The sequence below is a fragment of the Coffea arabica genome, chromosome 5c (genome assembly GCF_036785885.1).
Source record: "Coffea arabica cultivar ET-39 chromosome 5c, Coffea Arabica ET-39 HiFi, whole genome shotgun sequence".
In the NCBI taxonomy this organism is placed as follows: Eukaryota; Viridiplantae; Streptophyta; class Magnoliopsida; order Gentianales; family Rubiaceae; genus Coffea; species Coffea arabica.
Genome location: NC_092319.1, coordinates 38761830 through 38786928, shown reverse-complemented (window position 1 = coordinate 38786928; position 25099 = coordinate 38761830). Strand labels below are relative to the sequence as shown.

General features: G+C 34.4%; 1 protein-coding gene and 2 long non-coding RNA genes across 9 annotated transcripts; 2 read left to right on the top strand and 1 right to left on the bottom strand.

Moving 5' to 3' along the window:
* Positions 1–1249: 1249 nt before the first annotated feature.
* LOC140007528 (uncharacterized) lies at positions 1250–3349 on the bottom strand. The gene is made up of 2 exons (XR_011814841.1): positions 2653–3349; positions 1250–2041 (listed from the first exon to the last, which is right to left on the bottom strand). It is a non-coding gene; the product is annotated as an uncharacterized lncRNA (long non-coding RNA).
* Positions 3350–7401: 4052 nt separating this feature from the next.
* On the top strand, positions 7402–18598 carry LOC113690895 (arogenate dehydratase/prephenate dehydratase 1, chloroplastic). 7 transcript variants are annotated; one of them, XM_027209013.2, is made up of 12 exons: positions 7402–8207; positions 10224–10291; positions 10426–10518; positions 10654–10854; positions 11949–12029; positions 12107–12202; positions 13362–13439; positions 13512–13601; positions 13688–13755; positions 14756–14837; positions 16486–16589; positions 18145–18598. In XM_027209013.2, exons 1-11 carry the CDS (start codon positions 7949–7951, stop codon positions 16540–16542), a joined length of 1173 nt encoding a protein of 390 aa, XP_027064814.1. In that variant the 5' UTR covers positions 7402–7948; the 3' UTR covers positions 16543–16589; positions 18145–18598. The 7 variants fall into 7 exon arrangements, with proteins under 7 accessions (XP_027064814.1, XP_027064816.1, XP_027064815.1 ...); XM_027209015.2 differs by having other exon boundaries at positions 18105–18598; XM_027209014.2 differs by having other exon boundaries at positions 18066–18598.
* Positions 18599–22055: 3457 nt separating this feature from the next.
* LOC113691102 (uncharacterized) lies at positions 22056–23572 on the top strand. Its single transcript, XR_003448544.2, has 2 exons — positions 22056–22186; positions 23351–23572. It is a non-coding gene; the product is annotated as an uncharacterized lncRNA (long non-coding RNA).
* The last annotated feature ends 1527 nt before the right edge of the window (positions 23573–25099 follow it).

Genomic DNA, 25099 nt, shown 5'->3' with positions numbered 1-25099 from the left:
GCTACTAAGTCTCGAGTCCTTACTTACATATTAATAGCTCTTTCTCCATCTTTTGAATCAATGTGGGACATAATTCTTTACTCACGAACTTAACAACAACTATTTATTAAAGCTAAGAATGGTTTTTACCATACTTACATTTGTGGATACACACATGTATACATAGTTTGAGTAGCAGTATGAGATAATATCACAATCTGAGTAAGCAATAGAGAGGTGAAATCAATGGCAAAGCTACATTGTGTTGAGGACGATAACTTTACTAAATTTCTAGGATAGGCTTGAAAGTTTTATAGATTTTTAAGTTTGTTTCAAAATTATCCCCCTCAATTTTAGAAAACACCATTTTCTTTTGACATTGCCCCTGATATTCTGAAATGTCCTCATCTCTTATTACATTGCCATTCCTAACACCAATTTCTTTGTATGTACAATTTTTTTCAGTGTGGTTAAATTAATTAGATTAAAGGAACAAAAACTCAAAATAAGTATATTGTACATAATCTTAAACTAAATTTCTCTTCATATAGTAATGACCAAGCTCTGGGACTAAACAAGCACAATTTTTTATATTTGATGGGCTGTTTTGGTTGATTTCAAATGCGAGAGACTAAAAAAAAAAATTTTAGAAAATGTGAGGTAACTATTTTGGCAATATTCCCTTGTCTTTTTACAAAAGTTACTCTCAATTTCTCCAAACAATGTATGTAAATTAAAATTGTCAACTAATTCAAACCATTCCAAAGTATCCAAATTATCAATAAATATACCGTTCTCAAAATCTACTACCTACCCCCAATCAAATTTCAATTTAAATTCATAATTCAACTCAGTAGTGTGGAAAAAGCATATAAACAGCCATGCAACGTCTATAGGGTATTTTAATATAGTGAATAAATATTTCTGAAAAGACAATAAGAGTTTTTACATTACTTGAAAAATAACCCTTTTTTTTGTTTTGAACTTTGTTTTGGCAAAGTACTTGTAACAAGCCAACAAAGAAAATCATCTAAATTGCACTATTTTAATATAAATTTTTACTTTTAAAAACCAACTTAAATATATTTTTTGATTTTTGGCCATGGAAATCAATATGCTATACTTTTCACCATCAACCTTGCAAATTTGTAATTGTTGTTGGATAGTGATCATAGCACAACGATGTCAAAAGTTAATCCTGACTATACTTTTCACCATCAATCTTGCAAATTTCTAATTGTTGTTGGACAGTGATCATAGCACAAAGATGTCAAAAAAATAATCTTGACGTATTATTGTTATTTTAGTGATATGAAAGAGACGAGAAATAGTCTTGTTATATTGTTCATTGTGATTGATTTATAAAATTGAGAATTTTGATATCAATTGGCATTCAAGGAGACTAATAAACTAACATAAAGCAAGAGACAGAAATTTATCCAGTTACATGGTTTCTACGATGCACAAAAAGTTCGAAAGATGGTACAAATTTCTAATGGGTCATTTTCTTTTCTTTTTTTTTTTTGTGTCAAACATCCTCCCCTGCCTGTGTGACAAAAGTGGCACTGTCCAAACACATGACAATAAACTTTGGAATGCAAAACGTGATTTAGATCATTGAAGCTTTTCTTGTTTGTTTTCCTTCTTTACTGATTGTGCTCAAATCACTTGTCCAATTCGAGTATCAACACTTGAGCCAATTCACATATTCACTATTTGGACTGCAACTTTCAACGACCTATTCAAAACGTTGCTAACATACTAATAATATCTTTGTCATTTATTTTATTCCAAGGAATCTTGATAATTGGAAAGGTTTACTATCCAACAACAAAAACTCTGCATGTATTTAAAGGTTTATTTTCTTCCGCTACAATTTCTTAGAAGCTTTCAGATTTCAAACCTTCTTGTTGTAGCTCAACCACAAGGTTCTCATCATCAACAGCTGTCTTTGACATATTGGGCCGGTGAGCATCATCATCCCCACGCAATCATCTTTTACATCGTTTAAAAACTTTGGACTGTGCAACCAGTTCTTGCCAAATTTAATTGTGTAATACATCTGTCATCACTCAGCACTATGGTTAGAGGGTCTTCCACATAAAATATCAATACACATTTCGTAAGTTAAGAGGATTTAAGCCAACCAAATTAATATTCACCAGGTTCACCTATCCTGTTTACACCTTTTCCCTTTGTTTTTTTTCAAATTTTGGTTTTTTTTGGGTGGTGGAATACGGGGGTATTGCTTTCACTATCATGACTAGTGAAATTAGGTCATCTTTGTTTGGCAGAAGGTTAGAAGAAAAAGTACTAATTCCTTTTCCGAATGAAGCCAGGAAAGTACTTCCATGGAAGGCATCCTCACCAAGTTTCTACTTCACTATTCCCTTCTTAGCTTCCACACATTAGTGATTATATCAAGATCTCTAACTGATCAAAGTATCAAACCTATCATCCCATGCATCGACAGATGCTACAAGAAGTTGCATTTATGATATGTGCACTAAACCTTGAGTGAAAAGACTAAAAAAAAAATCATGTACGAATAAAAAAAAGGAACCAAAAAGGAGAAAAATTGGTCCCATGTAAGAGGCTAATTGAATATGTTTCACATGAGATTATATTAACCAAGAGGTTCACAGCTAAAATCAAGTCAAGAAGAGGACTTACCTTTATAATCTGCATGTTTCTTGGAAGGAATCATTAGAAGTATAGGATGATCTTATTTTTGGTGCATTGCATATCTCCTGCATCCATGACAGACCAAGGCCCTAGAGGGGGAGGCATGGAAGCATAGAATAGAGAGATATTGACGCGGCTCAATCAAAATCACATAGTTAGCTAAACCGTAGAATCTAACCATGGCTTAAGATTGAGGCGCATCAATACCTCTTACACCAAATATAATAACCTACCTCCAACTTGATTCTGCTCCATGAATGTAAGGTTGCAGAAAGTTTTCCTCTAGAGGCCAATATACAAACAAAGAAAGGAGGAGTATATAGGAGGAGTATATTCTTTCTTTTGGATAGATTAAGTAGGACAAATATTTCGAGCATGACAAAATCTTTAATTTCTAGTGTAACAAGTGATTTCTTGGGGAGAAAAGGGAAGAAAAGAGAAATGGATAGGAGCGCTTTTCTGATGAATGGCTGAATTTGCTTGGTAAGTTCTTATCTCTACATATATACATCCAAACTCCGGTCCTGTGCTACCGGAGGGGGAGCAAATAAAATACACAACATTTTTGGGTTTAACACATGAATTCACAAAAGGATAAAAACTACATAATTGTGTCTACGTTTGTGTAGTTTTTTCGGTGATGAATAAATGAGGGGAGAAGATGAATAGCGATCCATTTATTTATAAGAGCAAATGAGGACGGCAGTACAGCCTTCAGGTCCCACAGAGCATCAACCTATACAATTATACCTGCTGGGGAAGAGTCAGATATGGTTGTTTCTTGCATGAGTCAACAAGTGTGATTGCTCACAAAATAGTCAAATCCAGTTTCTTGTGTTAGTTTCTTACTCTATCAAAAAGATATTATTATTGTTTCATTTCGATGAAAATGCAACCTTTTTGGAGGATAACGTTTGTACGAGTAGCTGGCACCGAGGGTTGAAGGGCTATGAGGCCGGGTCCATCCTAAGATAACTACAAAGATGATAATCTGCACTAGCATTATAGAGCCATATTATTCTACACTAGTTAAATTGTGGTACATATGGTGGATTAATTTCAGCAATAAACTAGTCTACTAAAGAGCCTTGGTCTTTAATTAATGTTTATATCTCAAACTTTAATTTGGCATGATCATCTCTTTTTGCGTCATCTAATTTGGTCCGATTCAAGGCACAAAATGTTTAAAATTGGTATGAAAATGCTGATGGTTATAGGCTGATTCCACATCCTCGATGGTTTATTTTTGCAGAATATGCGGGCGGCTCTAACCAAAGGTCCAAGTTTGATTACAGATGAATATTCTTGCTAGGGGTTTCACCAATCAAATCTTCTGATAAACATGATCTAATGATATGTCAAATGCCCTCTCATGTGGGAGTGGGTTTCAGCTTCCCAATGTTTCACTCCCAAATTTCCAAGCCATTTGAAGCCCTTACCAAAGACTCCAAAAATCCACTGTCATGCTATCAGCATAACCAATATGAAAAATTATTAAAGCATGAACAATACGCTGTCAAGCTATCAGCATGTGTCCATCTTTGTCCCAAAATGAAATTTGCGGTTTGACTTTTTAGTCTATCTACAGGGCCATGGAGGCCCAATAATTGCCATCACAATAATATCCTGCCTTTATGGTGACTAACGAGTCACAGAGGCTGGACCAAATGTCTGACAAGGAGGTGCATGGATGAATTTATAACTACAAGCCAGGTTTTAGATCAACAGACGTCTTTTCCCTCCTCAATTACCAACACAAAGACATTGGAGAATCGATTACATTTTAAAAATAATGCTAGCCAAATCTCTCTCTTGACCTTTGATGACCTTCTAGTTAAGACCTATTTAAACCTAGGGTTGTATACGAATTGAGCTTTTAAAGTATAATTTGGACTTTATTAGAGTTCAATTTTTGGCAAGGGCACGTTCAAATTCGAACCAAAAAATGAAGATCCAATTAAGTTATAGAATCGAGTTCTAACCTGCAAATATTTGGGTCGATGAGGCTGATGTTAGTTTTCACTTCTAATTTATATTTTTATATAGTAAAGTGTATCTGTCATTGTATTACGTAATAAATTTTTATATGTACTGTTTATAAGATAATTATCAAATAAAGAAACATAAATACTTCAACCTTTCCCATCAAATTCAAGCATAATAAATTTGAGATTGAATGGAGCTCGAACTCAAACTTTAATCTCGTATAGTATTTGCGCTTGAATTTAAATTCGAACACAAATTTTCAAGTTGAGCCTAAAAGCTTTAAAAAATCCATTCATTTGAATTGATTTGTAGCCTTTTGCAAAACCTCAACATACAGGATCTATATAATCAACAAGGCATAGTTATTTCTGGCTGAACTCTCTCTCTCTAATCCTAAGCTCCTCTCTTTCTCTTTAACTTTCCGTTTCCTTGGAAACAAAACATTTTCTTCCCTAGGAGGGAGACCAACTGGCCTTTCTTGGAATCCCTCCCTCCGTCCCTTCCATGTCCTTTTTTTTGGGGTCTTTTGCCTTTGCTTGTAAAGTCTATTCTAGAGTTTCTTATTAAGAGCTTCTTTTCTCTAAGGAATTCTTGGCAAGAGTTTTCTCCTTTACTGGAGACTTCTAGTGAGAGTTTTTGTAGTTTTTTTTATCTTGGATTTTTTCAAATTTGGTTGTCAAATTTAGAATTCCTTAGATCTATCTCATCAAATCTCATCTTAACATTTGAGTTTGAATCAATTGATTAGCAAATTTGGGAGAGAGCAAGCGATGCAATTGGAAGCATGCACAAATCATATTGGAATTTGGAACTATAAGTGTTCTACTTTTTGAGTGTTTTCTGAATTTCATAGTGTAATATTCTATTGATTTTTTTAGTTCTGTTGTGTCTAATATTTGTTCTTCACATGTATTTGTATCTCTGTATGCATCTATTTGTATCTACGTATGATTGATGTAATTTCTACTAATAGTGCAGATTTAATAAAATGATATTATTTCTATAAAAAAAATGAAAATAGCATCCATGATGCAAAGTAGAGGCCTCAAACCATTTAGAGCTTATGCCAAATCCTCCTAATCTGTACATTTGTATAATATTGCTAAACTTGCATAATCTATTACAGGGATGATACTGGGTCGAGTGCTCTCAAAAATCTTTCTTACTTAAATCTAATCCTTATATCTAAATTTTTTATCAAACCCTACGCATTTTCACTTCTATTATCAAATATTCAGAAAAAGTAATTAACTATTATCAAACTCAAATTAATACATACATAATGTTAAATCAGCACATTATTTTAAATTTTAAACTTTGGTAGAGTCATACAACCTACATGAGAGGAATTTAGCATTTTATGAAGGGTAAAATGCCTCTGTTAGATACACATACACACGGGTTTCGAGTTTTGGGATTTTAGGGTTATGTTATTAAACCCTAATGGATTACCCATCAATCGTCTAATTAAATTATCCATCGAATCGGATCGAGTCAGGGGTGCAAATAAATCGAGCCACTCATGAGCAGCTCGACTTGAGCTCGGTCAACATCAATCTCGAACTGACCAAGTTGAACTTGAGCTCAAAATATTTAGCTCGTTAGTTTGTAAGCCGACTCAATTATATATTTTTTATTTTTAATTTAATAGTAAAATTACATAAATATCCATAATATTTTATTATTTGTTAAGAAAAATTATTATTTTATTCATTTTAAAAAATAAATAAATAATTTTTTTATTTTTTAAAGCTCGAACTCAATTCGAATTTGAGTCGAGCTCGAACTCGAACTCAAACTTGAGTTCGAGCTTAATAAAATTAAGTTGCGACTTGATTCGATTAAGTCAAAATTTGACTCAACTCGACTTGTTTGCACTCCTGACTCATAGATATCGGATTTAACTTTTGCCATCCCTAATCTATTATTTATGAGATATTTTACCATAACAGAAAATTATAAGTGTATCTAGTAAACCATAATAGAAAATCCTACACCATATCATATACAACTTATACAACAAATCGACATAAAATAAAAATGATGTGCCTCCTGGTTTTTAAAAGTTTCAATATTTGGAGATGTTTGGGCATTTGTGTTTTTAAAATTCGGACTGAACCGGCCGGTTCAATCGGTCGAACAGAAAACCGGCCAAGGGTCCGATCCGAATCATGCTTAAAAACCGGATAAGTAAAAATCCGGTCAAATCCTGTCAAAAACCGGGTTTGACTGGCTTTGACCAAAAAAATCGGATTTTTTCGGTTCAAACAGCATTTTAAAAAAAAAACTCAAACTTTTTCAATATTATGTTTTGACCCTAGATTGTTAAAAATTATTAATATATCTCAAATATTTCATACTTTATCAATATTTTCTTAAAGTTTGGTATTATCTTTTAATTAAGTCCATAATTTTAATTCTAAACTTGTTAATGCTCATTAAATACTATAAATTGTTACTTAATTGTTCTAATTTCTTTGTATTTTCTTGTTAAATATATTTAAAATATCAAATATATATGAATATACATTTATTAATATTTACATGTTATTAGGTATTTTACATATAATATTTTAAATTTTAAATAATTTTTATTTATGATGTCATCCGGTTCAACTCCTATCAAATCTGATTGAACCTATTGATCCCTGACCCGTGAGCTTGACCGAGTCAATACCCGGTTCTAAAAACATAGTTGGGCTTATGATATGGCTTAAGCATATCGTCTGTTTCTTAAGTCAACTCTTTTGCGTAGGTAAACTCAACTGCATGATCTCTTATCTATTTCACCAACAAAAATCCACTCATGAAACAATTATCAGCCATCCACCGTTTCTCCTCGTGCCACCTGATCTTATGTGGAACATTTGACAATCGTACCCAAACGTAAACAGCCATGTCACCTAACTCTTGTCGGAATTTCCTACCAAAAATACCACTTCAATACCTTGTAACCATAACTGCTCAAACGGTCAAATTTAGATTCCACAAAGTCGTGTTTAAAATCCTTAATCAAGAATCTTGTCAAAACTTCTAATTGAAGCCAAACCACCAACCAAATACTCCTATTATATTTCACGTTAATCTGGTACAAATAAGACCCCTTCACCTAATTTTCTTGGTGATGCATATTTATACAATGCAGCCCAATTCCATCAACCCTTCAATTCATTGTGTCATACTTTCATAAGAAACTTCTTTCTTTTCTTGGATTGATAAAATATTTTGGTTCTATTGTTGGTCTTTCTTTTCTTGGATTGGTAAATTTTTTTGGTTATATTGTTGGTTTGATGGTTTGATGGCTGTCAAGAATTTAATTAACTTGGGGTGTTTGTTTCCACAAGTGGGATGTGCACAGTTTAGTGAAAAGCCCAGCGTATATGCTTGTTTAGGCTTGAAATGTAGTGAATTTATTGGGTTTTCAGGAAATCATGCAATAAGGTGTCTTGGAGATCAGAATTGTTCTTCCAATTCAGCTTCTGAATTGCCAAGTGTGGTTGATAACAGAGAAAGCAGCTTGGCTAACAAATTGCAGAAGGATTTGACCTCTTTACCCAGTAAATTTTACTCTATATTTATTTTGCTGAATATGAAGAGTGCTCCGTTGTTTAGTTGTGTATTGGAACCTGTTATTTGGTAGTTTTGATGTTAACTTCTAATATTTTAGCAGTTGCTGCTAAACTGTGAGCTTATTCAGTTTGGATGAAATGGAAAGAGTGTTTGTTGTTAAGTGCTCTTGCAGCTTCTTAAATTCAGCATCAAAATAGATATAGGATCTATGTATGTTCATTATTAATTTTATAAGAGGGCTAGAATTTGATTTAAGGGCAGCTGTTCTTGTGTTTATTAGCAAGTACTAGCTGATTACTTTATTTTGATAAACCTTTTACTATATTAGTTCCCTTCAATTCTCTTGGTTAGTTCAATCTGACCATTTCTAGTTCCATTTGACTATTTGTGGTTTCCTGAAGATGAGAGGTGAAAAGGGATGGTGGAGAAAAGATAGGATGCCGGGAATGGGGATTACTTGTTTTGACTATTCTTCTGATGGATTTTGCAAAAATAATTGCCCAACAAAGCCAACTAGTACATTGCACAATGACCTCTCAATACACAGACACAAATTGTTTCTTAAAAGTGGCTGTTATACTCAAGCAAATTTCATGTCACTCTTTCCAAGTTTTCTTTCGTAAACACTTAATAATATTGAAAAAGAAAGAAAATTTCAAGGGGATGTAATTGTACCGCAATGTGCTTGACTAGTGTCTAGTCTATTTCCCCTATGATTCTTGCAATACACATGTTCTGCGAATGAATTGGGAGCTCGTATGGGGCTTCATACTATCTAAACTATGTATTAGTTTTGTCTGATATACATTGTTCATAATGCTGTGTAGGATTCTGCTTTCAGATCCCTTTTTTGTTAAACAGATTAAGATTTATGTCAAAAAGAGGAATCACTGCAAAACATATTATTTCTCCATTCGTAAAAATGCAACATATGAATATCTGCATTGGATGATGGTTGTCAACTGCATGAATCAGTTCATTGCTTTTACTGCAGTATAAGGGTACAAGTCTTCATTATTTGGATGCTGTCACCAACTGGTTGAACAAGTCACAATAGCAATTTATACATGGTGATGAAATTTGTCGTCCAACTGTAGAGCATCTTTCCTATTAGGTGCCTAGGGGGCTAGCTAGTGGTTCTCACTCAGCCTGTAGGAAAGAGACAACTAAATTTAATATTTTGGGCACTTGAACTGCTCAAGGTTGATTTAGCCAAAATTGTTGCTGACAAATCTCTTGAGGTGCTTCTCATCTCCATTGCATCAGGATCCTGGATTTACCCATCAACGTAGTTAGGAAGTTGATTAAGGTGGTCATTTTGCAGGCTCTGTGCTCTAGGAAAGTCAATACCTAATAGGCATTCCAAGTTCTTTACGCAGGTATATGGATCCAGCTGCAGGTGACAGTATGAATTGAAAACAAACAATTATGGAAAGAAATTGGATGATTATGATATCTCCTGTAAAAATGGACTCTTTTCTTAGTCCAACATGGGAAAAAAGGGGACCTTCTTTTGTCTATTTTTGATAGCATTCATGCTTCAAATGCCATTCTCAATGCATTTGGAAATGTAATCCACATTTCACAAGAAGCAATGAGTAAGTTCACATTAAGAGACATAATTTAGAAATCTAAATTGTATAAATATGTTTCGCGAATGGTTGAATGACGGATAATGAAAGATACCTGATTGAGCAATATTGCTTGTGGAAAGTCCATGGACTTTTCTTCTATTAGAGGCTGAATGCTATATCATTTTCTTTTCATTATAGCATTAGCATTTGGATTTGTCAAGATAAGTTAGATTCTTATGGCTTAGATTCTTATAAGTTAGCTTCAACAAGAATGTCACTTTGGCTTGCAACTAGTTCCAAATCTTAATTAGTTCTCTTTGTTGAAGTTTCTCAGTGATCCTGCAAAGTCTGCTGTCTTTTGCATGTTTGGTTGACTATTACCATCTTATCTTCTTCAATTTGACTAATTTATGAGACTATCAACTGCAGGACCATTATCTGTCTCTGACTTTTCTACTTTTCCAAGTCATGGCTCGAAGGTGCGGGTATCTTTTAAGGTAATTTGCCCTGGTATTTTATGGTGTTTGGTTGCTAAATTGCATTTTCACAGAAACAGATGAAACAAGTAATATTTTTGTTTTTCTGAACCAAAAAATCCTTCTGTTTGTACTTGTTTTGATTGATGCTACAGGGGGAGCCTGGTTCATATAGTGAAGATGCAGCACTGAAAGCTTATCCACAATGCGAAACTGTTCCTTGTAATGAGTTTGAAGATGCTTTTAAGGTGATGCAAGTGATACATTGCTACCTACTAACTGTCTAGCTTAGTTCATGAGAAGACAATTTATGTTGCCTGATTTAGGTCCCAATGTACTTCCTAACCCTATCTCTGCTATCCCTCTTGTGAATGCAATTACAGGCAGTTGAATTATGGATCGCTGATAGAGCAGTTCTCCCGATTGAAAATTCTTTAAGTGGAAGTATTCATCGAAACTATGACTTGCTTCTTCGTCATAGACTACATATTGTGGGTGAGGTTCAGTTGCCTGTAAATTTTTGCCTTCTAGCACTACCAGGCATCCCACTGGAGCGGTTAAAACGTGTCCTAAGCCATCCACAGGTTAGTATTCCATATTTCTCTTAAGTTTGTAATAGTGGTTGGAGCCACAATTTGACCAAGAGTATTACTTGATGATAATTCAGTCTATTCTTGACTTGTGATAAATGCACTATTCCAAAGAACTTGTCATAAAACTACGATGCACACTTAGTTTTTGTTAATTTGTCTGTTCACGAATGAAGACGAAATAAGTACAAAGCATAAGTCATGCGAAACATGAGTATGGAACGAAGGATGCGCACTAGTTGCATCATCTTTCTGTTTCACTCTTGGCTGACTGCAGTCATTTTCATCCGAAAAGCCAGGTTCCTTAACTTAGTTAACAGGTTCCATAACTTAGTGAATGTGTTATTTTATATCCTGGATCTTGGGATAGCAAAATAATTTGCAACTGTTGTTTAAGGTAAGCTTTCTTTACGTCATAATGAAGTTACTGCAATTCATAGTTGGAAGTTCTAGCGTCTATGAAAGCTTGTCATATACTTGGTCATTGTTGTCTTCAGAATCACTTTTTGCATCATTCATCCTTCTAATCTCACTCAGCTGAAATCAAGTGAAAAGTTTTTCAGCACGTCTCCTAGAGTACAAGTGTCAAGCACAAAAAACCAAGACTGAAAATATTCCAAATTCTGTTTATCTGTAGCCTCTGGAATAATAGATGTCCACCTATCCTAGACCTTTAAGTAAGCTACCAATCTGTGCCTCAAACTCGTAATCTGTATGCACTTTTAAAGATATGTTACAGTGTAACTGATTAATTTAATTCACATGTTTTCGCATGTCCTTGTTTAATATTGAAACCGTCAGAAGAGATATTGATTTGCTGTTGGACTTATTTCTCACACCAGTGTAAACACCAGCATTACCAAAACTACACTGAACTCTACCCATCTAGAATGAAATAAGAAAAAAAGTTTAAGAAAAACTAATTTGCCATGTGATCCTTGAGTGCCTTTATGGACAGGCATATTGGACCCTTAAAAATTTGTGTTAATAGCATTTCTATCTTTACTGTGGAGGGTTATTCCATGAAACATGCATAAGTCTTAATGCCATTCCCTGGTTTTTACAATATGAAAAGCTCTTACCTTCAGGCACTTGCACAAAGCGATAATTTTCTCAGCAAGTTAGGTGTTGTTAGAGAAAATTTTGAAGACACCGCTGGTGCTGCTCAGGTGACAAAGCTATTCCTGTTTAATTGTAAATCTGATATAACTCTTTATTGATTTTGACACTAGTTATTCACACTCAGCTTGTAGTTTCAAAGAGAATGTTTGATGCTGGTGTCATTGCAACTGCTCGAGCAGCAGAAATCTATGGACTCAATATAGTTGCCAAAGCAATTCAGGTACTTAATTCTTGTATGCAGGATAAATTTCTCAAAGCCTTATAACTAATTTAGGAACGTTGGTTTTACTAAAAATAAGCACATAGTTTGCATCACTCAAATGTGTATCCCACAGATTGACAACTTGTGTCGAGTGGATTTTTTAATGCAGTCATGTGCAGTTCATCAGTTCTGTAAAGTATAATGTGTTAAAAATTTTTCATTTCTTCAGTTTCCAATGTCTCTTATCCTACATAATTTTGTTCCTATTTTTGAAGTTCCTTGAGATGTGTCCATATGAAAAAAACAGGTCCTCCTGACTCAATTCTTATATTCTTCTGTTTGGTACTTATGTCTGAGTATGTGTTTCCATTCCGGAGTTCATGTGGTTGACTTGATTAGCTTATGTAAATTTGGCTCTTTACAATTTTTGTCTACGGATAGCAATGTCTCTCTTACCACATGATCTCATTGGATGGTAGAATTTCGTTGCCTGGATTTGGCATATGTTGGCAACATTCTAATGGAGCTTAAAAAGTAAAATTGATTATCCATTTCTTAGATCGTCTTTGACATACTTGATATCCTTTTTGTTGTTCATTTGGAGGTTCTCGCAAGGATATTTGTAGAAAAATTCCTTCCTTAGGTAACTGTGCCACAAGATATTTTGGCATTATGCCACTTTATTAATTCTTGTCAACCTGACTTTGATAGATATGCACCAGATTTATGATTTTGCTTACCAGCAAACTGATTCTGATTGTTCATGCCTAACGGACTTCTTGCATTCAGTGTTAAACATGCCATGCCCATGTAACCTCTGAGTTCTACGTGACCTTCAGTATGCTCCACCTTGTCATCCAATTGAAATGCTGATTTTTTTTTTTTTTTTTTTGCTCCAAGGATGGCTGAACCTGTGCTTTATTAATTCTTTTGTAATGGGAAAAAGGTGGGAGGGAGGCTTTAAGGCTGCATTGAATTTGCTTTGCAGATTTTCTTAAGGTTGTACGAGCATGTATGTTAGTAGATAAACCTGTTGATGATCAATGCTTGTCAAAGCATGTCTGATTGCGAGAACAGAAGAAGAAAGCAAACATATAAATATATAATTACTGTCAGAAACTGTACGAAGCTCAATTTTTATAGCTGATGATACTCATATTCTTGAAAATCTTTGCAGGATGAACCAGATAACTTTACACGCTTTATTATACTTGCAAGAGATCCTATAATTCCAAGGACAGACAAGGCTTTTAAGGTATGTTATACATTTCACACTCTTGTCAGTTCATGTATATTATGCTGAGAAGTGCATGATTGCCTGTTTCAGACAAGTATTGTATTTACTTTAGAGGAAGGCCCAGGAGTAATATTCAAAGCCTTAGCAGTGTTTGCACTGAGGGATATTAACTTGACAAAGGTGCTAAGAAGAAACATCTTTTTCAATTGGGGATATTATACATGGCAAATTGTTAGTCAGTTATTTTATGTCCACCCTATTTTCAGATTGAAAGTCGACCCCAAAGAAAGCAACCACTGAGAGTAGTTGATGACTCCAATAATGGAACTGCCAAGTGAGTACTTCTTTTGTTATTTCAAACAGGTTCTCAAATCAGTGATGATCCAGAGCGGACAAGTGCATGGCTTCACTGGTGTAACCATGTTCCTTTTGTGAACCTTCTAGAATGGTTACCCTTAAAGATGTGAAGCTCATCTCTTTGCTTTGGCCTCAACTGGTACTAGTTTAAGTTTAAAAGTAACTTTTGCCCTATTACTACCCCTGACTTCTACTTAGCCTATCTAAGATTATGTTACTGGTGGGTGATAGATTATTAGGCATATTGCAACAAAATATACATATTTTCTCCTTTTCCTGCTGTTTCTTAACTTAATCCATATAAGACTAAAAATAACAATAAAATGACTTTTCTTCTTTTCTGTTTTCCATCATGAACTAAAGTTGTTTTGCAGACTATTTTCTGTTGCTTGTGTCAGACTATTCATAGGGAAGGAAATGGCCTAGTCAGCCTCAGAACAAGTGAAAAGGTGCCAAGGTTCAATTTTGGTGCTGACTAGGGATTTAATAGAATGAAAAGGATGCCTTTTTAAGTGCCTTTATACCTTTTATCTCTTCTTATAGATATTAATCTATCCTTCCTAAGGGAATAGCTTAATGGATAAAAAACTGCAAGCTTGAGCTTGTGGGTTCATCTCTGCATCCCTCCAAAGTTCAAATAGCATCTTTAGATGAATTGGCATCAGGATTTCCAGGAGAAGGCTGTTATCTGAGAAGATTTTACGGAGGATGACCATGTGGAGTTAGTAAAGAGGTTTTTGAGCATATTATTTAGGATGATAAACATGATAATTTACAGCACCATTTGATTTAGTTGTTCTTGCCAATCAAACTTTAGAATTAACTGAAAATTTTGGGGTTTTAGTTCCGGAACCATTTTTGTATTATATCTCCACTAGGCATTGCACAACTTTTTGGAAATATACTTCTTTGGTGCAATAGAGTATTTTAATCTTGTTTACACTGTTGAAGCTAATATTTATTACTTATGGCTGCAGGTATTTTGATTACCTGTTCTATATTGACTTTGAGGCATCTATGGCAGAATCTCGTGCACAAAATGCTTTAGGTCATTTGCAGGTTTATTTCCGTCTTTCATCCATTTGCACGAACTAATCTGTGCATTTCATTGTTGCTGGTACTGTGATCACTTCAACTCTATTTTTTTTTTTCAACTCATTGTTTGGCAACTTTGTTGAAATTAGAATCAAAGTACCACTTAATTTTTTTATTATCATTATGCAATTCCCACAAATAAACTTTTGGTTTTAACTTGTATTAAAATCACATACTACTTCCAAAGGAACAACTAGAGCTTGTGTATTTGATGGATTTTCTTTTTCTAAGACGGTTATGATTATTGATGCATATTTCAATACAAAACAAGATATATCTTGACCTTGATTTTTATATTTCTTGACATTTTTGTTCTTTATATATCTTTGTAATTACTATTTGTTGCTTTATGGTGTAAGTAATATTTTAATCAGTTTCTAGGGTATCGTAACTTTTTCATGCGATGCTTCTGTTTTATTAGAATAACATGATTTACTTTTATGTCATAATGTCTTCATGATTCTTTGCTTCTTAAAATGTAATGGTTGTACATCCTTACATGAATATCCATTTTGTCGTCAGCACCTTGTTATTTCATGTTCTCCCTCCCTTAGTTACCTCTATGCTTGCTTTGAGTTGGTTCTAAACCCTATTGACATGGATATCCATTGATAACAATTCGAACTACCCAAGCTCTATGCATAAATAAACTTTTGAGATTGAGTGAATATTGTGTCAAAAAGTGAAGCTGCACTCCTGGATGCTGATTGAGATAACCTGTTTAACGTAGTATTAGATAACAACCTTGCAAGAATATATTTTAAGTTGCGAAGGAAGACAAAAGGAATTGAAGCAAACACAAGAGAGTTAGAAAAGAGAAGAAAGTAGTTCAAGATTATTGCTCTCTTGTCATTGGTTGACGATCGGGCGTTTGGAAGAATTTCACTGAGAAATCACTTTCCTGTTTAAGTCATATGAAGACACTCCAGCTTAAAAGAGAAATACATCGTCTTCTCTCTAATTTTCTTTTGTTTTTACCCTGTCCACCAGTTGTAGAGTGGCTTGCTACATTTAGTCAAAGAATGAAAACTTCACAAAGAAAAAGGAAAAAGATTGATCAAGGCAAAAACAAGCATCCACTCTTCCACATAACCAACTCCTCTCATGAACTACATATAAGTAAATGAAAGTTTCCTGAATTTCATATCTCCTCAGTCATTTTAAGCCTCCCACAGAAGGTTAGTTAAGGTGTAGTTAGTTTTTTCCCATTGACCTGCACACAAGATGCCAAGTTCATTATTCTCTGTTACAATCTGGGAGCAAAATAGTCCTGTTACTGGGCATTCAGTATGGAGGCGTCATAAGTAGGGTGCAGTTGGAATTTGATGCTCGACTTGTGCCTGTTCTAGCACTGTATGACTTATATACAAAAGCTGTTAGAGAGAAACTATAGTCTGTGTTATCTAGATTTTGGTTTTCCACAGAGTGTTAAGCAAATTTTAATGATGCTATGTGTGATTTGGTGTATTCACTGCTTGTCACTGTTACTTTGATATTTGTCGCGCTAGTTAATGATTCTGACAAACAGTGTTAGATCACAGTTTGCTTGAAGGATTAGATTGTAGCTGCCTGTCAAATGCCTTGTCATAATTTGTATGTTTTTGTTTAGCAGGAATTTGCAACATTTCTTCGTATACTTGGAAGTTATCCCATAGATGCAGCTGCTTAGTTAGATGCCAAATGAATATTTTGTTCTGACCCAGTGATCGGTGAAAGGTGAGTCTTTTCCAATGTGTTGACTTGCCTGTAATCTAGTCTTTGCCTGTAGCTATCCTTTGGGCTTACCAAATTTTAGAAAACTAGAAAACCTTGGGATGAGATACGTTTTGATCAAATGGATGTATTAACTTCTCAGGAATATCAAATCTTTACTGAAATACACTGACGATTAATTGGAATTTGTGCAGCTGGATATAAAATAAATGCTCTTATTTGAGGTTGACTACTACTCCTGACTAATTATAAACCAATGGTTAAAATTCCTGCTTCAAATATGATGAGTAAAATAAGGGAAAAGTTTTAATTTCTTTCCTCATCCGAATTAAAATGATTTACAAATATGACTTCTCAGACTCTATAATTGGTGAATACCTCAGCAGGATTTTGATCAATTTTCTGGTTGATACACTTAGATGTGCTTTTCCACTTTCTTTGTTCACATAGAAATGTATCTAACACTTTTTAGTTCGCCTTGAGCAGCATTTTACAGACCTTTACCTGTTTGCCGTTTAACTAGTCTTGTACTTTCATTCACAGAGCAAATGACACCAAATTGGGCCTATTTAAGAGTTGAGACTAGGTCACATTTGGATATCCTCAAATCCTTTGTTCTCTTGCTTAATGCATTCTGTCCTGCTCCTATCATGGAAATAACAACCCTAGTTTGCTTATTTATGGCTTCTGTACATATATGAAGAAAGAGTTTGAAGACATTTGTACACCAACCTAATAGAGGGGCATTCTTACAGTTTTTCCTTTTTAAGTTTAACGACGTCAAGGGCACCCCTTTTTTAAGCCTTCCCTGGTACCAAATAAACTATGCCCAATGCTTTCTTATCCCTCCCTCTCATAACTTTAAAGGAAAAGAAGAAAGATCCAAGAAGTGGATAATACTTTGCGGAGGACATTTGTTTGTACTTAGGACAGAGGTAAGCTAGAACTAGCAATGTTATCCTCTGTCTCTAAGCCAAGACAGTTGTTTAAGCGGGAAAGTTTGAGCTTTCCTCGCTTTTTATGTCTAAAATACTTCTTGAATGATTAGGACAGGTAAAAAGCAGTCCCTTGCATGCTATAGTTTTTGAATATTTTCCGTTACATTTTTGGGTAATACTACAGTATATCATTGCTGACCATAAAAAGGACGTGTTAAAAAGAGGCTATTATTTCTTTTGTTTTTTTCTTGACTTTCCTTTCAATACATTGTTCACCATACAGATAGTGCATGGTCAGTCAGACATCAGCACTTTTTAATGAAAATTGTGTTTTTTTCCCTGTTTTGGGATTGATGTGGATTTTGCAGTTTCCTTATTGGCTAAAATGAACTTGGCAGTGTTAAACTTTCAATACAATGGTTTTTCTAGGAAGTAGTTTGGCAGACTATAATATCCAAACAGAAACAAGATTAACAACAACAACAATAATAATAAAGTAGTTGACTTGTTCTCTTCTTGATTCCTTTCCAACTTATGGCAGAGTGTATTTAGGCTGCGTTTTGTGCATTTTGTTGTAAAGATGATGGCTTCTGAAAACTCGTTGGATTTGCATGCATCAGCCAGGGGAGTAATTTACAACGTTGGAGTCAATGTTTGGAACAGCTGGAATTTCTTTTGCTAAGAAGGGAGTGGTGAATTGCAGCATAGAAATTGTAGGCATCCAAGTCCTTCTCTGTACTGGAGTGGCAACCGCCCCGTCCTTCCCTACATCATCATCAGCTACATACAATTCAACAAGTTGTCTGCAGATCTTTCTGTTATTTTATGGGAGGGATTTAATTTGGGTACAGTTGAGATGCATACCTGCAGCATCTAGTTGTCCTCCACAGCTCTACCAATCCCCTATACCCAGCGGAGATCTTTGCATTCTTGATTCATTAGTTGAAGCTGGAAGAAAATCATGAATTGCTCTTAGTCGTTTTGAGTTCTTTCTTTCTACTACTACACTGTAAAGTACTCTCAGCCAAGTCCATACTTTAATAATCACATATAGTCAAAAGCACTTTTGATCTATTTCAACTTATTTGTGTGGCTGAGAAGGATGAGTCTCTACTGATCACCACTAATTGCATGGTTAACTATGCGAACATGTCCTGATAGGTTATACTTTAAGAAACCTATGCTGCTTATAGTAGAACTAATCTGAAGTGAATCATTCTGTGTCATGATAAAAAAAGGTCTAAAGAAGATATCATTTTCTAGAGTTGTGTAATACGCGTGCTGTCATGTAGTGGAGTCTGTATTGCTTCATGATAATGTGGTTAAAACTACACTCTTTGGTGCTCTTTTGCCTGATGGAAGACAAAAAAATATAGAGTTTGCAAGGTTTCAATTGTCCATGTGTATGAGCTGATGGATTCAGATGTGTTATAGGGAAGTGCAGAAGTGGTTGATCATATTGAACAGAAATGAATATGAGAAAAGAGTATTGCTTGACAGAGAGGGAAATCAATCTCAGATTTTCTTTTGAAAGGATATTTAGCTGGATGTTTGGACTTTAGACCTTAATAGATTCACTCATGTTTTCTTTTTCTTTCTTTACTGAATGAGTTTATTCAACCACAATGTCTAACATTTCGTGCTAACAAAGATGGATTGTAGGATTTTTCTTCGACTTCTACATACAATAGCACATATGAAATTGAAGTGACTCGATGATATATGCAACTCAATTCCTCCGCCCTCGATGATATATGCAACTCAACTCGATGATTTTGAGCTGAATTATTCAGCAACCAATATTAATATCATGGAAGAGGAGGAGGAGGAAAAAAGACAACTCAAAACTGCATTTTGCCCTGTATCTTTGCCCTCGGTCCAGTTCATACGCTCTGTTTGGATTTAACATTTTTTTGAAAAACTGTTTTTGTCCTTCGCATCTATAGTAATAAACTCTAAAATTAACTTAAAAAACAACTCAAAAAAAAAAAAACAACACATCTTAGATACTTAAAAATAATTTAAAAAATCCCTCTTTCTTCTTCTACACATTACCCACCACCACCACCAGGCATCACTCTCCACTGCCATTGCCACCACCCCCACACCCAGGATCCCTCTCTCTCTCTTTCTCCTTCCTCTCTTCTGCTTTTTCCTCTCCTTTCTCCTTCCTCCGTTCTCCCTTCCCTTTCCTCTCCTCTCCACTGACTGCGACCTTCCTAGTCACGACTAGAAATCTGGCCATGACTCGTGGCTTATATCCGTGATTGGAGTCGCAGCCACCACCTGAGAATGGGAGAGGGGTTTGGAGGCGGAGGGAAAGGAGGGAGGAGGAAGGGGAGGAAAGAGTGGAGAGAAGGAGAGGGAGAGAGAGGAGAGGGAGGAGGAGGAGGGAAGGGGTGGTGGTGGTGGATGGTGTAAAATTTTTAAAAAAAAATACTTCAAAAAAGTGATAAATTGTAAAAATACCTTAAAATATATTTTAAAAACCTCTAAAAATACTTCTAAAAACACCTCTAAAAACATCTATAATAAAATTTTTTTATATATACAGTTACAATAAAGTTTTTTAAAAATATTCCAAAAAACAATTAATTCAAACGGAATAGTTTTTTTCTTTCTTTCTTTTTTATTTTTGGGCCCCCTTTTTCAGTTTGGAGTACATTCTAGGTACTAGTGATGATCCACATGATACAAATTGACAAACACTTTAACCTGCATTTTTTGTAGCTACTTCATGCTAATAGGATTCGCATATTACCTTAGTGAGATGAGCTCAAAGCTCATGGTTTCAAGGGGAGATGGACGGAATATTTCAGTCTGTAGATCTAAAGATGTTCCAAGAAATCGGGTTCATTGTTTCCTCCATTGGCAAGCCATTGGACCAATGACTAAAAGATACACCTGCTCTAGTACAAGGAGTATGATTTTCTGTAGTGCCAAATGATGGGTTCTTAGTGAGTTAATCACATGAATTTGATGGCACCTTTGTGTTTAATTACATTTGATAGTCTGCATCAAAATATATAATTGCTTTCTGATGGGAAATGGTAGCGTTACATCCTCTTCTGATTAATTAGTTGAACAGAAAAAAGGAATCATTTCAAGTTTGTTGGGGGGTTCAAACTTCAACTCCTCCTACCCTTTGTTGTATTGAAGAATGAAGGATTATGCTTTATTGTATGCTTTGTGCTTGCTTGAGTTTTGAGGGCTCTGCCAACTTTTAGCTGGCAAACTCGGTTGCGTTTGGATTGCATTTTTCATGATTTTTCATGGAAAAATTATTGTAACGATTTGATGTATGTGAGGGTAAAAGGTAATAGAAAAATGTGATCACGAAAAATAATGTAATTTTCTGACAAAAAACCGCAATCCAAACAAGGCCTGAACAATTTTAAACCACTTTTCGACTAGATACAAAAGACCAAACAAGAAGAGGCTGAAGAGCCCTCATGATCTCAACTTTCAAGGTCACATTCAAACATTGAGCCCTCGTAAGCCCTTCTTTTAACCTCGGAAGATGGGTAAGGCGGCCAGAAGGCACACACAAGACACAACCAATTGCATGGCAGGCGGCAGACATCGCATAAGTAGCTCCAGTTAAGCCAGCCCAATAGCATATTTAGTATCATACGTCTAGTAGTGGTGGAAAGTTCCATGCTATTCATAGAATATATAGTTGGAAATTTTTACAATATTCGTTGACTATATATTATTCCACGCCGAACAATTTATTTAGTGGCATCACATGCTTGAATTACTAGTCGAAATTCTATGCTCAAATCAAGAAAGATTTCATTAGAGGCACATTTTTTATTTTTAGGTGCCAAAAAGCATATTTTCGACATTGCTAAGTAATATCGAAAAGTCGAGAAATAAGCTTTTAAAAGTATTAATAGATACTCCTTATTGATAAAATCGGTGTTTCTTGACAATTAGCTAGTCACCTGTTGAGTAGTAGCTGATTTCCATAAGAATTTGACATTGTAGCATGCCTCTTTATTTGTAAAGTATGGTATAAAGTGCTTGATTCAAAAGCATTAAAATTTGTTTATTTTACAATTTTTTTCTAATCAGATGCCTAACGGGGCCTAGAAAAACCAACCGGGAATCCCTAATGGATCTAGAAAAATCGATAAAGATTAAATCACCACCTAATTAAACGGGTGCGTTGGACGTCTTAGAAAAATTGACGAGAATTGAACCACCATCGAATCAGATGGATGTACAATAAATCTGTATAAATTTTAAAAAAAATCACATATAATAACACATTAATAGAAAATAACTTAAACTTTTGACCTCGCAGCCTACCAAAACTCGGAGTCTTAAGGGGTTTCCAAGTCCAAGGGCGTTGTTCGTCGTATATTTTACAATTGTATTTCCAACATTTAGTGAACATAGTCCGGCCAGACTATACTATGGTCTATGTCAGACATTATGGTAGATATACAGTGGAAGATTGTCCCATGACCAGATTCAATGAACCTCCAAAGGGTATCTTTTCCGCATGTTATGTCTCTGCTTTAATAGGTGAGACGTGACAGGGTGAATACACACAATCTTCCACATAATAGCGGTCTAGGCTGCTTCTGCTACTTTTCTTCTTCTCCTTCTTCTTCGAGTTCATGTTGCCCAATCTTCTTAGATGTGAGCCTAAAGGTACTTCTGTCCTTTTTCTTTCAACTACTTTCTTGAAAATTAAGATTAATTTTGCATGAAAACGTATATCACAATCTTGTGTTGAAGAGTAGGTATTTCTTTTCTCAAGAGAATTTCAGAAGTTCTGTTGTTAGAACTCCCTCTTCTACATTTATGGTTTCTTGGATTGTACAGATTTTTGCTTCTTTCCTACTATGCCTAGCACACCTTGTAGATTTTTAGGATTTTATTGAGGGTCAGATGTATCCATTTTTTGCTTCTGATAACTTTCTTACACATTTCAGATTATTAATGTTTGAAGCCCTAATCATACCAAAATTTAGCTACAGAAATTAGTACATATTTTTTAATGTTCCATTGTAGCACATGTAGCTCTTGTTCTTGAAATGTACGTACATTTTTTTTTTTAATACGGGAATGGTGGGATTTAAAAAGCCGAAAGGGAAAGAAGGGGTGAGAGAAAGGGGAAAGTGAATCAAGAACATCTAATTTTTAGTATCCTAACATTAGCTATTAGACTAAAACGTCCTCAATTGATAGTTATTTTAAAATTTACGAAAAAAAGAAGTTGATAGAGAAATGTAAGCATATACTTTAAATCTAACAAATGTTTCCAACTGTTATAGTCCCAAATGCATGCAACATAATTTTTGTTTCATGTTAATATGGTATAACCTTGTACATTATGATTTTTTGAGTACTCTGCCTTGGGCCATGCTACCCAAATAGGCTCTGGTAGTGAATTAGTTGGTAATTGCAATGGGAAAATATCCTAGATCATCTTGGACAACAAAATTAAGCAGTTTAATAAGATGTTAACATTTTTTTTTTTTGTTAACTAGAAACCTTTGGTCTTTCTTGTTTCCTAAGGATTAAGTAAAAAGAAATGAAAGTGACCATTTGTATCAATTTTTTAAAATGATAGCGACAGAAAACTTACATACAATTGGACATGAACTACCGTGTAAGTGAATTACTATAAATTATAGTGCAGTGTCGAAGTATTTAAGGGCTTATAATCTACTTATTCGACCATTAAACTAAGGTCTCATTGTCAACCAGAGCTTACAATCTACTTATTCGACCATTAAACTAACATCTTATAGTCAACCAGTTGGTCACTCTCGATATATTTTTTCGACGTAACTGAGGAACTTTTTTTAGGAAATGGACGGGAAACATGAACGAACTTTTCAACGTCGGATCACAACTCTCAACTCAACTGAAATGCAGGAAGTTAGAACCAAGAAGCTGAGAAGGCTATGATAATAGAATCATGGACTATGAAGATGCTGTAAAGTTTGCAAAATTTTTACAGCGGATGTTTATTTGGAGAGTTCCCCCACAAACTTCAATGATATTGCTCCACTTCGATGGCTAAGAGAATGAAGACTGTTATATTTCTTTTTCTCAAAGACGATTTGTCTACGTAATAAGAGCAGTGAAAGTTAATGTTTTGTATTGGTATCTTTCTTTTATACACAACTTTTCATTCTTTCTGCAATTTGAACTTGTGTTACCAAAGACAATGAAATAAATGACTGAGGTGCTTTGAGTTTTATTTGAAGGAGGTGCTTTGAGCTAGGATAATAAAATAATAAAATCTTCAATGTTTTGTGTCCTCAAAATCTTTTGATTTGTGAATAGTGATTTTTTTTTTTTTGGGTGTATGCTTTGACAAGTGATAGCTACAAAATTGGCTTTTAGCATTGTCAACATTTTTCTATTTTAAATTTATAATTAATTTTTTATACACTAACAGTATATATACTTTTATTATTGAACGTATAACATATAATTCGAATTTAAATTTGAAATTCAAATTTTGCGTATGTGTTTGACATCAAACAGTGATAGTGTAGACACTGTAAGTATATATAAGATTTATTCTTCAACTTGTATTATCATATAAGGTGCTAGAAGGGAAAATACATCTAGTCCAAAAGAGTATATCGTCGAACCCTTTAGATATCTGTAGCTATAATATGCAAATTTTAATTTTGGGTCCAATTGGTTAGCATAATTTGCAAAAAAAAAAAAAAAAGATTTTCAACTATTATTCAACTTGCATTATAATTATAATCTTTAATCATCTCTTTATCTTACATAGATTGCATCACAAAAAGTGCTATATTTGTTTGGATAGAGTATTATTTGAAATATTATTTAGAATAATTACTGTAGTATTTTTTATAATATGATGTATGTGAGATAAAAAAGTGATTCAGAATATAAAAAAATAGGTTGAAAAATATGTTTATACTGCAACCAAAATATTATTTGAAAAAAATGAGATATCCAAACAATTATTTCAAATAATTTTTTAAAATAATTTCCAACCCGAACATATCCTTTACGAGTATAACGTGGTTCAAACAAACAATAAATAAATTGTTTGGGCTGCCCCGTGGGAGTTCTGTAGTCTTGCGCACAGCCGTCACTTGTTTGCCTTCTTATCATCATCTTTTCTTTTTTGGGGAGCCCAAAGACGAAAATGACAATCTTACGATGCAAAGGTCCAATTGGGCTAGAAAATTGCCAACATGATCCAATGCATTCTTGCAGGACTAAGCCCTGTTTAATGACCCAATTTTATACTTAAGCTTAATGATTTTGGATCTTAACATGTAAAAATGTATTTGATACTGAATTTTCTAGAAAAAATTTGCTCAAAAAATTAAGTGTTACTTATCACTTAATATGATATACATTAAATGTATCAAATTTAGTACTTAATAATTCACTAAGTTAATGGGTTCAGGCTTTAGATTTCAGTTATCAAATTTTAATTTTATCAAACGTATCCTAAGACCTTTTCTCATCAAAATGCGTCAAAAGTGGAAACATGAAGGGGCCAAATTGAGACGAACATTTTACGAAAGGGACCAATTATGTCAGAGTTAAAGTACGAGA

Bases quoted from the DNA above. Each gene is read 5' to 3' on its own strand.
- LOC113690895 (XM_027209010.2), top strand. From the start codon at position 7,949: ATGGCTGTCAAGAATTTAATTAACTTGGGGTGTTTGTTTCCACAAGTG. The intron at 10,292-10,425 runs GTAATTTGCCCT...TTGATGCTACAG, and splicing joins AGGTGCGGGTATCTTTTAAG to GGGGAGCCTGGTTCATATAG. The intron at 13,756-14,755 runs GTGAGTACTTCT...TTATGGCTGCAG, and splicing joins TCCAATAATGGAACTGCCAA to GTATTTTGATTACCTGTTCT.